At 34.7% G+C, this 15,363-nt stretch overlaps 1 protein-coding gene across 3 annotated transcripts; it reads right to left on the bottom strand.

The window, feature by feature from the left end:
• Positions 1–21: 21 nt before the first annotated feature.
• LOC140062635 (uncharacterized) lies at positions 22–14,538 on the bottom strand. 3 transcript variants are annotated; one of them, XM_072108934.1, is made up of 9 exons: positions 14,135–14,538; positions 8,627–8,681; positions 7,769–8,249; positions 7,471–7,526; positions 7,075–7,380; positions 6,407–6,453; positions 5,735–5,780; positions 5,103–5,135; positions 22–2,573 (listed from the first exon to the last, which is right to left on the bottom strand). In XM_072108934.1, exons 1-9 carry the CDS (start codon positions 14,507–14,509, stop codon positions 2,359–2,361), a joined length of 1,614 nt encoding a protein of 537 aa, XP_071965035.1. In that variant the 5' UTR covers positions 14,510–14,538; the 3' UTR covers positions 22–2,358. The 3 variants fall into 3 exon arrangements, with proteins under 3 accessions (XP_071965035.1, XP_071965036.1, XP_071965037.1); XM_072108935.1 differs by lacking the exon at positions 5,103–5,135 and having other exon boundaries at positions 23–2,573; XM_072108936.1 differs by lacking the exons at positions 5,103–5,135; positions 5,735–5,780 and having other exon boundaries at positions 2,429–2,573.
• Between the last annotated feature and the right edge of the window lie 825 nt (positions 14,539–15,363).

Genomic DNA, 15,363 nt, shown 5'->3' with positions numbered 1-15,363 from the left:
TGTTTTGCTCCCCGTATACTTATACCAAAAATAGAGTTGTTTTGCTCCCCGTAACTGATCCAAAAATAAAGTTGGATTGCTTGTTGAAACTATTGTTAATTTGATTAATACACTTTGATTAATAATTTAGTTGTTTCCCACAGAATATAATATGCAGTTATGCACATGTATGGAAATAAAATGTTTACATCGAGAAAATGTATGTACACATTTTTAGTGGGAACAATGGTTTTGGTGAGTGAAGATGTCTAAAATATAACTAAACACTTTCTTTATATATTACTATTACTCCATAGCTCACGAATTGTTTAAAATGCTCTTTAAACAATTGAAAGACAAATTAAATGCAATGACAGATAATTTTTTTTTTTCAAAAAAGTTGTATTTTCTCTTTTAATCAAATTACATATTAAAATAAAACAATAGAAATCCCATTAATTCCACTCAAACTACACTAAAATAATTCAATAGTACAGTATTTGTAATTAAAATAGGGAATGTTAACAACATAAATAGACTATTATGTTAACCTTCCTATTTCAGGGATAAACAAATTTGGGATGGGCCTATATTCGAGGACTAAAAAGTAATAGTTACCAACATAGACATTTTGCATTGAAATTCATTTGCAAAGAGAATAAATGTATAATTATTATTATAATAATTTTTTAGGACAAGGTGGTCACAATCACCACCCCCATATATTATTGGGGAGGGGGGGGGGGTCTCATAGGAAGGCCAATAAAAGTTAACTATCCCTAAATAAATACAAAAAATTATGAACACACAAATTTACTTTCTAAAAAAGAAAACATTCATGCTTAATTGATTTCAACATTCCATTGGAAGCTTTTATCAACATTTAGCTTTACCAATTGTAAAAAATAAACAAATGAAATTATTGCTATTGAAAATTTAGAATAACAAAAAACATTTAAAATCAGATTCAATGTATAAGACCTGGTTAATATTTTAAAAAGAACCATGTTATCATTGACTCAACTGTTTTACAGTATTTGTAATTAAATTTAAACGACATCAAACAGCAAGACATATCTTACAGACTCAAATTGGTAAGAAAGCGTGTTGTTAATTAACATGAGCTACCACTACATAAACAATTTATTATTTATATAAATTAATAAGTACATCAATGTCCCAATATAGAATTTATAAGGATTACAATTATATATAATAAATATATACATACAAATATAAAATCATAAAATTGATTCACAAAATTAATACTACAACCAGTGTTGAGAATGAACAGCAAAGTACTGAAATTCAAAGTTAAACAAAATAATTGCTTTGCTTGCAGAACAGTTTGCATATTTTAACTAATCCTATCAACAGCTAATAGAAATACTGTACACCTACAGCATGTCACATGATTATTTGATTTATTATTAATAGAATACATCCCAATCTCCTTGAATTATATTATAATATATATCTTTATTACTTTTAAAATACTATTTTAATAGAACAGCCAACTCTTCCAATACCAGACACCCATGGGCTATCCTAATATGTCTGGCTTTCCAGAAACTATGTTATTCCAAATGCATTTTTAATGGCAACACATAATTTGGGAACTTTTGGACCAAAAGAAAAGTGTGGTTTTGAGAGAGTTTCCAAAGTCTGGTATTGGGAGAGTTTTTGGAGTCTGGTATTGGGAAAGTTGACTGTATTTAGGAATAAACACAAGAATTTCTTCAAAACAACTTAGGCAGCATAGCATGTGCAGAGTAAAAAATACTCCACAATAGAAATAGCATAGCGTATCTTCATCCCATAAAATGGAGGAAAGAAAATAAGAATGACTTTTATACACACATGCTACAATTGTTGTTGTTGTTCTGTAATGGTATTTCTTTTTATTACCAACCAACCAACTAGGTATATATTTGATTTTTGCCGAACATTTTTCCACAGCGAAGGTATCTTGTGTTGAAAATTTGTATTTCTAACACTACAAAAAAATAGAAATGTCAACCCACATGTAATACAGTTAATAAACTCTGTCACTTAAAATCCAACCTACTATAATTAGATTTAATGAAATATTTTGTTCAGTAAATTTTTTTCATTCCATAAAACTTTGTCTATACTATCAAACTTTATGTAGAAAAAAAAAAGTGTGACATGCCCAAATATGGTAGCAACATGACATCATGTCCATATATGGACACATCACATTTTTTTGTCAAAGTTTCATAGTGTAGACAGAGCTGTCTACATTTTTAATGTACAGCTAAGAAATGAAATTATTTAATGTTGTAATTGTTTTTTTCTATTGAAAGACAGAAAAGAAACCCCATAGATTTTATACAAATTTATAGTAAATAAAAATTATTATACATCATCAACCATATTTTGATCATTCTGAGAACTGTCATCATCCTTGGGTTCATCCTTTTGTTCTTGCTCGTCATTCTGCTCGTTGTTACCATATTGAGGTTGATTGTTCTCTTTAGCTTCTTCTTCTCCATCATCATCCTCTTCCTCCCCCTCATCCTCCACCTCTTCTGCTTTGTTTTCATCATCCTCTTCATTTATTGCATCATTTTCTGAAATCACAAACAAATGTAAATCAAACTTACAGATGCAAGTGTAATACTGTAAATAATATAAACTGCAAAATTAACAAATGGACTGTAATAATTTGATACAGTTAAATTACAGGTATGAATATTGTCATTCGTCCAGGTAGTATTAAGTGGAAAAATAAATCTAGAATTGCTGGTTTAAAAGCGACGTTTCACAACCTATTCAGGTCATTTCATTCATGGCCTATCCAGGTCGTATCATCAGGCGAAATGATGAAATTACAGCGATTGGTCTGTGACTGGGTCGAGGAGCTATTAACAAATGGTTTGGGGATTTTCTTGATTGCTTAATTGAAGGTTAATACTGTAGCTCTTCGGCCTCATCATGGGTCACAGACCAATCGCCACAATTTCATCATTCAGCCTGATAACACGACCTGGATAGATCGTGAAAGATAGGACCTGGATAGATCGTGAAAGATAGGACCTGGACAGATCGTGAAAGATAGGACCTGGACAGATCGTGAAAGATAGGACCTGGACAGATCGTGAAAGATAGGACCTGGACAGATCGTGAAAGATAGGACCTGGACAGATCGTGAAAGATAGGACCTGGACAGATCGTGAAAGATAGGACTTGGATATATCGTGAAAGATAGGACCAGGATAGATCGTGAAAGATAGGACCTGGATAGATCGTGAAAGATAGGACCTGGATAGATAGTGAAAGATAGGACCTGGATAGATCGTGAAAGATAGGAACTGTTTAGATCGTGAAAGATAGGACCTGGACAGATCGTGAAAGATAGGACCTGGATAGATCGTGAAAGATAGAACCTGGACAGATCGTGAATGATAGGACCTGGACAGATCGTGAAAGATAGGACTTGGATATATCGTGAAAGATAGGACCTGGACAGATCGTGAAAGATAGGACCTGGACAGATCGTGAAAGATAGGACCTGAACAGATCGTGAAAGATAGGACCTGGATAGATCGTGAAAGATAGGACCTGGACAGATTGTGAAAGATAGGACCTGGACAGATCGTGAAAGATAGGACCTGGACAGATCGTGAAAGATAGTACCTGGATAGATCGTGAAAGATAGGACCAGGATAGATCGTGAAAGATAGGACCTGAACAGATTCTGAAAGATAGGAACTCGACAGATCGTGAAAGATAGGACCTGGACAGATCGTGAAAGATAGGACCTGGACAGATCGTGAAAGATAGGACCTGGACAGATCGTGAAAGATAGGACCTGGACAGATCGTGCAAGATAGGACCAGGACAGATTGTGAAAGATAGGAACTGTTTAGATCGTGAAAGATTGGACCTGTGTAAATCGTGAAAGATTGAACCTGTATAGGTCGTTAAACGTCGCTGTTAAACAAGTAAGTCCAGTTGACTAGATTTATTTTTCCAAACTGAATACAGTATTATTAATAACATTTAAAGTGCATAATTAATCCATATTAAATAATTATTTTATGAGTATCACTGTGGATTTTAGTAATTAGTAGAAACAGGCACAAGTTATCACATTTTGTGGGGCCAACCCACTATTTAAGTTCCATACCACTGTAATACAGGTTTTTTCTTTAAAATCGTTCCTTTAAAAAAGTGCGGTTAGATGGATAAATGGATTAAACATACATTGCTACTCAGTACAGCACTTCAAATAATTGCTCTCATAAAATATGTCATTACGAGTGATGAGTGACATTACAAACTTGTAAAGATGCACAATAGTGATACAACCAAATTTCTCAGATTAAAAAAAAAAGCATGAAAAAATACATATGTATGCAGGTAGGCGCAGCCAATAGGTTTGGGGCAAACCTCCATTTTAAAGTGAAACCGCCTTACCAACTCCCACCTCTGACAATCTTTCGTATTAATACTGATTGATGTCAGACACACATTAAAAGTTTTGTAGCTTTGTCTTTGGCCCCTAAAGCCGATTTTCCACTAGGCGAATTTGTTCGCGCGAATCGAAAGCGTCATGCTCTGCGCATGCGTATTCGAGTTTCTGTCTGTCATACTCCCTTCTGCGACGAATTCTAGTTCCTTGAATTTTCGCTGTAGCGAAATTTACTAGTTCGAATTGTTTCTACTTTTTGCGAAGCGAAATATTGCGCAACCAATCAGAGCTCAGGAAATGAGCTATGACGCTTTCATGAGCAGTCATGCGAATCGAAATGCTCAGCAACCACGCGAGGAACATGAACGTCGCAGCTATTCGCTCATGTAGTGGAAAGAGAGTAGGCGATTTTTGTCTCTTCGAAACGTTTGATTCGCGCGAACAAATTCGCCTAGTGGAAAATCGGCTTTATAGGTCTTCATTACTGGACTTAATCAGGGCCTTTGATCAAGCCCCTGGAACCCAAGCCCCTGGAACCCAAGCCCCTGGAACTCAGGCCCCTGGAACACAGGCTCCAAATCCCTCCCTGTTTGAATATATCTGTTTGTTCCGAGGATAGTGTTATTTGTTTACAGATGCAAATCATAAAGTTAATAGTTAGTAAATCTAAAAAGCTAAAAATTACCATCACCATCTACGCTATCATCAAAATACTGATCTGAATTGAGAAATATTTATATAAAGTTTCCTCTATGAAAGTTTTTTTTAAATTTAGATTAAAAAGCATGTTTCAAACACATGGAAAAATGAAACTTAATCGTTTAGTTGATAAAGATAGAATTGGATATAATAATAATAAAGAAGGGATAGAGATGTATAAAAAGCGGTGGAGATGTATAAAAAGCAAGTGATCTAAATAAAAGGACGATATAGAGTGAGGGTCCTCCTAAATACTAAGTCCCACCCACCAAGCATAATCAATCTCTACCAGTATAAAGTGTAAGGAGTAAGTGTAAGTAAATAGGATATCTTGAATTTTAATAAAGCTAACGCTTGATTTAATGATCATAGGCAACAACTGTTACATTATTATTGTCTTAGATTAAGCTTCTTTTTTGCTATGGATATATTATGTCATCATGGTATGGTATTCCAAAATAAAAGAAAGAATTTTATAACATCATTGTTTCTATATTGTACATATTTTATATGATTGTATATTTATGGTATCTGAACAGATGGGAATGTTTGGATGGGAATGAATGTGGTGGATAGTAAGCTAACAGGACAGGTGCTTTATTGGAAAACAATTCTCACCTTTTCCATCTTCATTCAACAAAGGCACCCGATTAACATCTAAATTCTGAGTGCATAAAAACAAAACCCCAAAATATAATTAGTGAAAAAAAAACAAAAAAACCAAAAATAAACAAGAAAAATCAATTAAAAGTCTAGCAATTGAAAATTGCTTTAGTTTAGTCTATCTGAGCCAGCCAATCTAATTTCCTTTTTTAGGTCGGCGGTAAAAAAAGTACAGTGTTTCCACAACAGAAGATCTGCTCTTTCATAGTAATTTAAAGAATATCAGTAATTAGTTATAAATGTTAGTGTAAACTAGTAAGGAAAAAAATCCACATTTTTATCTAGCCCAGTTAGCTATTGAGAACAAGAAAAAAACAAAATAGAGACATTCATAATATTATGATTCTCAAAAGGATTATTTTATGAGGAAGGCTTAGTTTTTTACTTTCATGTACCAATAATCGTTAAGTGGATAGACACCAACTTACAAGGGTAAATACACCTGAACTTTAATATTCTGCCTTTTTAATAGTTACCAAAAATTACTCTAAAGTTACTTAAAAATTCACTACTTTAGGATCTCTCAAACAAACGTTTATGAGTAAATGTATATTTGCAACTATTTAAAGTAAACAAAAAAAATCTATAAATGTTGAAATGAAACGCATGCATGTTAATGCAACCTACCTCCTCGTCCTCCTCTGCCTCCTTATCACCACCTTCCTTTTGACCATCTGAAACAAATAAATCAAATTTGTTGTCTTAGTGCCATTTCACAATTTAAGAGTTGCAAATAGCATTTAATTATTTAATTTAGTAATTGTCAGGAATATTCAGAAGAAGTTAAAGATTCAGTTAAGGGAATTTTTTTTCTTATCTCTTTATGCTTTCATCATTAAAGCTGGGCAGATTAGAGGTTTTGGTACAAAAAAGGAAATATAACAACAGGATGTTGAGCTCATCTTGCCAAGATAGGAACTCGTAACAGTCCTTTGATCTATGTCTGGCTGCGACAAATACCAACAGTACTGTACTACATATTCTCTACAGCACGGTGTCTGTTAACAAAACATTTAAAAGTTTAGTGGGAGTGGAACTGATCATGTCACAGCCACAGAAAACCCATTGATCTACAGAGTTCAGCATCCAGTTATATAGTCTTGGTACACACTCATACAGCTAGACGCCCTGCTACACACAAATAGCGTACAAAATTTACCACAGTTATGTCTATTTTAAATGTTTTTTGCACATTTTTCAATTTCTGCAGAGAATCTACAGTATGTGGATTTGTAACTTTTTGTAATTTGTTATGACCAGGTAAAACGCAAGTAACAATTTGCAACAATCATTACCCTCGACACTGTCTTTCTGATCTTCATTCTCAGCGGCCAACTGAGCATCATGGTAAGCTAAATCCTCATTCGGTACGGCGCCATCATCCTTATCTCCGTCTGAATCATGCACTTCGTCTTGTTCGGCCTTCAGTTTTTCCTCTTCTTTTTCCTCCATCTCCTCCTCCTTTTTATCTGGATTTTTATCTTCTTCTTGTTTAATCTCATCTACTTGCTTATCTGCTTCATTTTCTTCACCATGGGGAACTTTCACCTGATCGTTCACTTCCATCTCTGGTGGGCCAGGGTTTTGATCTTCTTGCTTGTCTAGTGTAAAACAGTTACAAATAATTATCATTAAGGGTGTGTGACGCAGTGTGTTGGACAAGGACATTATTCAACAAATCAAGTACTCACCCTCTACTACTTGTTGTTGTTGTTGTTGCTCTACCTCATTTTTTTCACCTTCTTCACTGTTAAAAAAATAAAGAAAACATATTAGCTGAATTCAATACTCAACTGGCCTACAGTGCCTGTGTATCGCAGCCTACAGTAACAAGTAAAACAAATTCTGACCAATTGCCTATTGTTTTTTTTATGTATTAATTCTGAAAAGAACTGTTGAGTTTCTTGACATCTCTATCAATATGCTTTGATTGTTCTCAGGTGCGAGAAATGTTTGGTTTGTCTGGTTTTGTTAACCGACTATAATTACCCTTGAGTTTCTGGTGCTTCTTGATTGGCAAGTTCTTCCTTTGCCTTTTCAACAGGTGGGTTTTGGTTCAATCCCTCAATGCCATTTTGATGGAAGTTATACTGATTGTTATTATGTTGAGGATACATGTTCTGCTGTTGTTGATTTTGGAGACCTGTTTGTTGCCTCAAAAGATTATATTGCTGTTGTTGTGCTGGTGGTAGTTGCTGTGTATGGCCTAGATAGTTGTATTTTTGCTGCTGCTGTGCAGCTTGTTGCTGCTGTGATACTCCCATTTGGCTTCGTATTTGTTGTAGTTCCAATTGGGTCTTTTGTAAAACTGCTTGTAAGTTACCATTCTCTGCCATGGCCTGTTTTCGTTGCATTTCACATGATTCCTGCTCGTCTTGAACTCTCAAAACATTTTCATTATATTGCTTTTTATGAGTCTCATGCATCTCCTGGTACTTTTCATATTCTTGACGCATATCATCTAACTCATCTTTAAAATAAATAAAATTAGTAATATTAATTGTTGTCTGTAATTATTTTTTATTTTGAGTTTTTAGAACGGATTTCCTATTATAATATTAAATGGTTCCAATTCCCTTGAACTGGATATTATGACCATGCCGATTTCCGCAGCCAAAACAAAATTATCAGTTAATTTTTTAACCATTAAAGTGCGATGATCAGTCATTAACAAACCACCAGATGCCCAATCACATCGCAACAATTTGTCTTTCAGGTCAAAGGATAAAAAATATATATTTATTCAATAATTATCTGGTTTGAGAGATAATTAAATTTTTCTTGTGTGTGATCCTCATGATTTTCTAGGCCCATTGCACTGTATAATCTGCAGGCTAATTAACTTACTTCTTACAACTTCAAATTTCCTAATATTTTCTGAGTAATTTCCTTGTAATGTGGTCTATAAAAAAAAAAGAAAGTACAAATTATATTATAAAAAATACATTGTGTTAAATCAGACAGACAATGATCTTAAATTTCAAAACAAAAATATTTTGAATTTGTTACTATGAAGTGGTCTACAGTACAGGCTGTACCACTGTCATACAGGCCATACCACATTTCATTCAAATTTAATTAATTATTTTAAATCATTCATAATTTGGCTTCTTATTTGTCTATAATATTAAAGTTAAGTAAACACTTTAATTTACTGTACATTAAATACAGGAAAAAAGGGCACTTTTGACATTTTTTTGTTATCATGCGGCTACTGTAGTGCTTATGGGTATTAATTAATGTACAGTATTCAAGGAAAATGCAATATCAAATTGAGTATGTAAACAAGTACAATGGTATCTAAACATACATAAGGCAAAACAAACAAAGTATATTTGAACACTGAAATTAGCATGTGTTCTGCTCAACATTTTTTCATTCAAAAAAGGATTTTCATTGTGAAAACTGTCGTCCTACTCCATTGAATATTTATTTAAAACATAAATTGCCTGTTGGACCAATAAAGATTATGTATAAAAATATTATTTAATGGTTCCAATTCCAATTCACTTGAACTGAATTTTATGACCAATGCTGTGTTTCTGAGTTTTATATTTAGGAATAAAATTTTACCGTACCTTTAGCAAATGGAAGTTAGGATACGATACCGTATCTTTAGCCACGCTGATAATATTTTGTTCCTAAATAAGAATTTATAATCTAGGCCTAGGCTAAGCACTAGGCCTAACTAGCTAGAGCCGTCTTTTTTTCTGAAATAAAAGACAGGTGAGAAAAGGAACTGGGGGATCAACTGCCGTTTTGGCAGTTATTCCATTATAAAAGTAGGGGTGTGGTTATGTTTATTGTGTGCAGGTACATCAGTAAGTATGATATTGATGGCGCTCTGCTTTGAGTTGACTGGTTCCCGGCCTAGCGTATTTAGTTGTCCGGACTGGATCCAACAATACAAATGTTTTAGAAGGACCTACCGTACATTATACATATAACATATGCCTATCTAAAGCTTGGTTCCCACTAGGACGCAATGCAAGGACGCAACGTAAGCAAGTTGACCAATCACAATCGATGGAATATTCAAACTATCGGTTGTAATTGGTCAGCTCTCTTGCGTTGCATCTACGTCCATGCGTTGCGTTCTAAAGGGAATCAAGCATAAGTAATAATGTTTTAATTAATTTTTTTGCAGATAAAAGAGGATCATCAATAAAATAAAATGATACATATTCTAGGCATTATATGGTTTTAACAGATAAAATTGAATGTACATATTTTTAAAACTTAATTCTAGGCCAACCAAATTATAAAAAAAAACAGGACATTAAATAAATAATTTGAAACACGACCTAACAGTATCATGTGAAAGTTGATTGATTTTCATGAAATGTGATGTACTGTTTTTACATAGTAAATCATCATATAACAGTACAACAGGTTAGTATGAATATTGTTACAAAAACAGTGTCAATACTGTTAATATTTCAGGGTTTTTTAAAATTGAATATAAAATTACGTTTTTTTTGTAATTTATTTATTTATCAACATTGCCAATATAAACTAGATTTGAACTCGTCACTTTGACGAGTTATTTATCCGCACGACAAACGCCACGCGCACGTCATACGTTGGAATTTTGCACACGGAAAAAGATTATGGCATGATTATGACCTGAACTGAAGAATATCATATGCTGTTTAGTGCTGAATTCTGTCAATTTTGTGTCATATAGTATATACAGTGCAAACGGTATAATCTGTATACATTATTACATAGACCCCATTTACACTTCAGCTTTTAGCGAGCCCGAGGCCGGCTCCGAGCCAAAAGTGCACAAGTGTAAACACTCTGGGAACAACCGAGCCGGCCTCGAGCCGGCTCAATTTTGAGCCTAGTCTAGAGTAGGCTTCGGGCCGGCAATTGCGGGCTTCGGGCCGGCACTTCGTATAGTGTAAACACTCGCGGTCATAAAATGAACGTTCTGGGTCAACTATAGCTTTAAGTTTACGAAACTTATTGCTGATGAATCGGAAATTCTTCATTGAAATTAAATTGGTGAAGATGTATACGCCTTTTTCACGATCTATGACAAACAATGCCGTGCAACGAAGCGTAACCAACAGAAATAACATAGCGTTTTCAGGGGATTTCAGGACACCATGCGGCGCCTATGCTTATAAACTGTGGTGTTTTTTTCAATGGACTTAAGTGAAAAAAAAAATTATAATTTTTTTTAATCACACAGGCTAATCTTTAAAGAACATTTTACAGTAAAAATTTTGTCCATACGACTGTCCTCCGAAAATAGGCTGAAAACGCTATGTTATTTCTGTTGGTTACGCTTCGTTGAACGGCATTGTTTGTGTTGTCATCGATCGAAGATGTCTTCCGTTTCGTGAAAAAGGCGTATGATCTACTACTATTCTTCAGAAAACGAGACGCAAACATTAGTAGTAAAGCAATAATACAATTGTTTTGATCCATATTAAATACCGTTATTTGATTCTTTTTTGATAAAGTTGATAGGCCTAGGCCTAGTGTAGATCGACAACGCTTATAATATTAACTTTTTAAGACGCACATGAGCAGATATGACGTGAATGTAGCGAAATCGTATCATCGAGCACTCTTCCGCGAGAGCAAGTGTAAACGTAATAGTAAGGGCCCGAGGCCGGCTTTTTGGGTAAGTGTAAACACATTGAGGGCTAAAAAGAAAGCCGGCGTCGGGCCGGCTAAGAAATCGTCGATGAAGTGTAAATGGGGTCATACAGTGTAGAATAGGTGAAATTACGAGACCCCCGTTTATTCCAATTTTTAAAATGGCGACGGTATCAAAATGAAACACTAAGATAGCAATTTCGGAAGGAAATTATCTCAGCAACAACATATAAAAATCGGGGTGAAAATGGAAAACGGATAAGTGAAGATGCGCTTTATTAAATGTGATGAGCTATGACGAAAGATACAAAAATCTTATATTTAATATTCGTGTGGCCATACGATGACGTCACAATGTCCAGTTAGCCATATAAAAGCATGATCCGATATCTACAACTCATCAACTTCCAGAATATGTAATAAAAATAACTTTCACCGTTTAGTTTAGAAACTACGACTGTTTAAAAAAGGGCTTAATTTTGACGAATTTTTTAACCTTTTCATAAAAAACACGCGCAAATGGTCCGATTCGACGTGCTCGTATGACGTAATTTTAAGTCAAAATGGTTCCATATTTGGTAAAATTACTATAAAAGGCTGGAAAAATATGATTTACGCAAAACATTGACGTATTTCACGCTTTGAAAATTTGTAAAAATAGTTTTATAGAAAAGGTAGTAGGCTACATCTGTGTCTTTATATGCAACAAATTACGTAAAAGAAATGTATTTATAAACATTCAGTTTACTACTGTACTGTATTAGTATTAAAATGAACATTTGATTATAAGCCTGGAGAGGCAATCCCATCATCATCCATTACAAATTTCATATTACCACTATATGTCGTAAATGATGACATGCCTGTGTGTATTTGTCATACGTCTGAAACCAATCGAGCTGGACCTTCTGGCAGCTGTTTCCTCACAGCTGACTGTTTCCTCAGTTGCTGACCGTCTCCTTTTAAAAAAACACGCACACGATACTGTACGATGGTTTTTCCATGGTCAAAGTGTAGCGTTTTAATTTTACTAAAATACCTGCATGTAAAACGATCATATCGGCGATGAAATCCTTTTTTTTGGAGTATTTTTTATTTCTTCATTTTGAAAAGTCATAATAAAATTAAATAACATACAATATAGACATATAAATTATAAATACAAAATAATCAAGTATCCTATAAGCACTCATTGTCTTACAACGCTGTTATTGTTTTAACTAATCTATACAAAGGCTACTACACATTTATTGTACTGTAGGTTGAAGAAAGATTCGTAATTGTGGCTCTGGTAACTAATTTTAAAATCATATTAAATTAACTTTTTCGAAACTATATATCAGGGATAATCTTTCAAACAACATAATTTTTTAATGATTTTCAAAACGCACATTTCCCGGCCCCTCCATTAAAACCTGTAAAATTAAAAATTGAAACACAAATTATGAATAGGTCTAGGATAAACATTATTTATAATGTATACGACATTTAGCGCGACCAAAGTAACAACGTGATCGATATCAAACGTAACCAATATGATTAAAACAGCGTACTACTAGCGGCGGTGCTTTATACCGAACTAAAACCGTGGGCGACTTTGCGATGGGGCAACTTTGCGTTGGGCAACTTTGTGATGGGGCGACTTTGCGATGGGGCGACTTTGTATAGGGCGACTTTGCGATGGGGCGACTTGACTGGATCCCGGCCTTCCCGCACCTTTTTCCATTTAGGCCTAGCCTATCCGCCTATTATTAGGCTGGTTTCGATCCAAGTCGGCCCTAAACCGTCTCGGCCAAAGTCAAGTCGGCCTCAAGTCAACTCGGCCTCAAGTCAACTCGGCCTCAAGTCAACTCGGCCTCAAGTCAACTCGGCCTCACGTCAACTCGGCCAAAAAATAATCGGTAAACTCGGCCCCGTTAAAGTATGGAACGCAAAAAGTGCAAATGAAGAGGATTGATAAAATAATATTTCTTCACAATTTTTTAACTATAAATAATTCAGACTTTTAATGAATATTAATATTTAGACAATAATATATTTAGCAAAAAAAATAGGAATGATTTCACCAACTTTCCTTTATTAATACGTTTAATAAAATTTCAAATTGCACAATTGAAAACAATTCGTAGCTGCGCCTCCCTGCGCCTTTGGCAGCTTTTTCGATATCTACAACTGCTACGTGTTTTCACTGACCGGGGGATTCCCCTTTTTTTAAACGCAAATCATGGACAAAAACGATGTACAATCATTTTTTCTATGGCCAAATGGTGGAACGTAGGCCTCCGTCTTCGATTTACTAAAATGCGGTACCTGCACATGTTTTTGTAACACGCGGGTACTTATATTCATATTGGCAATGAGTTCATTTTTTTATATGATATTATTTAATTATATTTTTTTTTTATTCATTTTTTTTAAAGCGTGGATAGTAAGAATCATAATAATATTAAGCACTTTTTGCATTCCATACTTTATTGTGGCCGAGTTGACCGATTAGTTTTTGGCCGAGTTGACGTGAGGCCGAGTTGACGTGAGGCCGAGTTGACTTGAGGCCGAGTTGACTTGAGGCCGAGTTGACTTGGGGCCGACTTGACTTGGGGCCGACTTGACGTGGGGCCGACTTGACTTTGGCCGAGACGGTTTAGGGCCGACTTGACCTGCACCCATTAGGCTAGCCTCTAGCTAGGCCCTATATTACTAGCTAGGGCCTAGAGACTAGGCCTAGGCTAGTGGATTACTTACAATTGCAGCTCGGAATGTATCTCTTTCTTGTCTAGTGTAATCTAAGTCCTCTTTCATAGTCTCTAAGTCTCTTTCAAATTTATCTTTTTGCTCGTCAGCGCTTAGTTTTAAAGAACGCAACTCATCGTTTAAGTGGTTCACTTCGGTGATTTGGTTTTGGAGGGCCGTACTTCGTTTTTCAAGGTGGACCTTCTTGACGGCTAGCTCTTCTAGCGTATCTGTCATTTCTTTAACTTCTTTTTGTAGAGCTTTTCCTCTTGATGAGACATTCCAGTAATTGAAAGCAAGTATACATATTACTAACAATAAACCAATTGTAAGAAATTGTGGAGTTTTTCCAGGCCTAATGTGCCCTCGCCCTCCGTTTCCACCCATGTTTGTTGGTGATGTGTACACGACAAATGTTAACGGCGCAGGCGCGGCGCATAGTACAACCAAAGAATAGAACTAATACTACAGAGGTCGCACTATCGAAAAAAGATGTTCTCATAATTGTCAGATGGTATTACAAGATTCAAGATTCAAGATTCAAGAAATTTTATTTGTCCATAAAAATGGAAGTTCACTTTGCTTGGTAGATTAAAACAACAATATTGCAACAATTTAAAAACGTGCAGTATTTAACAGTTTAACAATAACAGATTAAAAATACAAGATAAAAAGTTAAAAATACTGTTAAAAATGTAAAACTATTAAAAATTGCATTAACGTCTTAGGCCTACATTAGAATAAATATGAATGCTATTTTTAATTCTAATGTAAGAATAAATATCATTTGAGTTTTTTTCTATAAAAGAGAATAACTCTATTTAAAGATTCGCATGGCAGATACTCTAGTACAGTAATATAGTAATATTTCAGGTTGAAAGTACAACCATGAAGACATTTTTCTCCATGTTTAGGCCTATTGGTACACTCAGAGGTAAAACGTAATTAGTATAGTTTCCGAATTAAACTTAGGCCTACTCTTTTTTTATCTCAATTTTATCGAAGAAAAATTTACGAGAGGTCAGATATTCCAATATTGAACCCCAAAACGTGTGAAGGATTATGTTTTTTCATATGATTAGAGTCTTGGCGGGTATCGGCCTATTATTAGTGAATTTCTCGAAGCTATCCATTGGAACAATTTTTGAAGTCAAAATGAGATAATAAAAAATACACTTGTTGCCTTGTTTCAGGGGAAGGAGGGCGGTTAAAAAAATTATCCTAAAGTAAGTACTGTATTT

The sequence above is a fragment of the Antedon mediterranea genome, chromosome 11 (assembly GCF_964355755.1).
Source record: "Antedon mediterranea chromosome 11, ecAntMedi1.1, whole genome shotgun sequence".
Lineage (NCBI taxonomy): Eukaryota > Metazoa > Echinodermata > Crinoidea > Comatulida > Antedonidae > Antedon > Antedon mediterranea.
Note: the sequence above shows the minus strand (reverse complement) of the source record. Positions and strands in the feature narration are given on the sequence as shown.

Coding starts and splice junctions, on each gene's coding strand:
- LOC140062635 (XM_072108934.1), bottom strand. CDS start 14,509: ATGGGTGGAAACGGAGGGCGAGGGCACATTAGGCCTGGAAAAACTCCA. Junction 8,682..14,134: donor ATACATTCCGAGCTGCAATT/GTAAGTAATCCA, acceptor TTTTTTTTATAG/ACCACATTACAAGGAAATTA. Junction 6,454..7,074: donor TCAGAAAGACAGTGTCGAGG/GTAATGATTGTT, acceptor TATTTGTTTCAG/ATGGTCAAAAGGAAGGTGGT.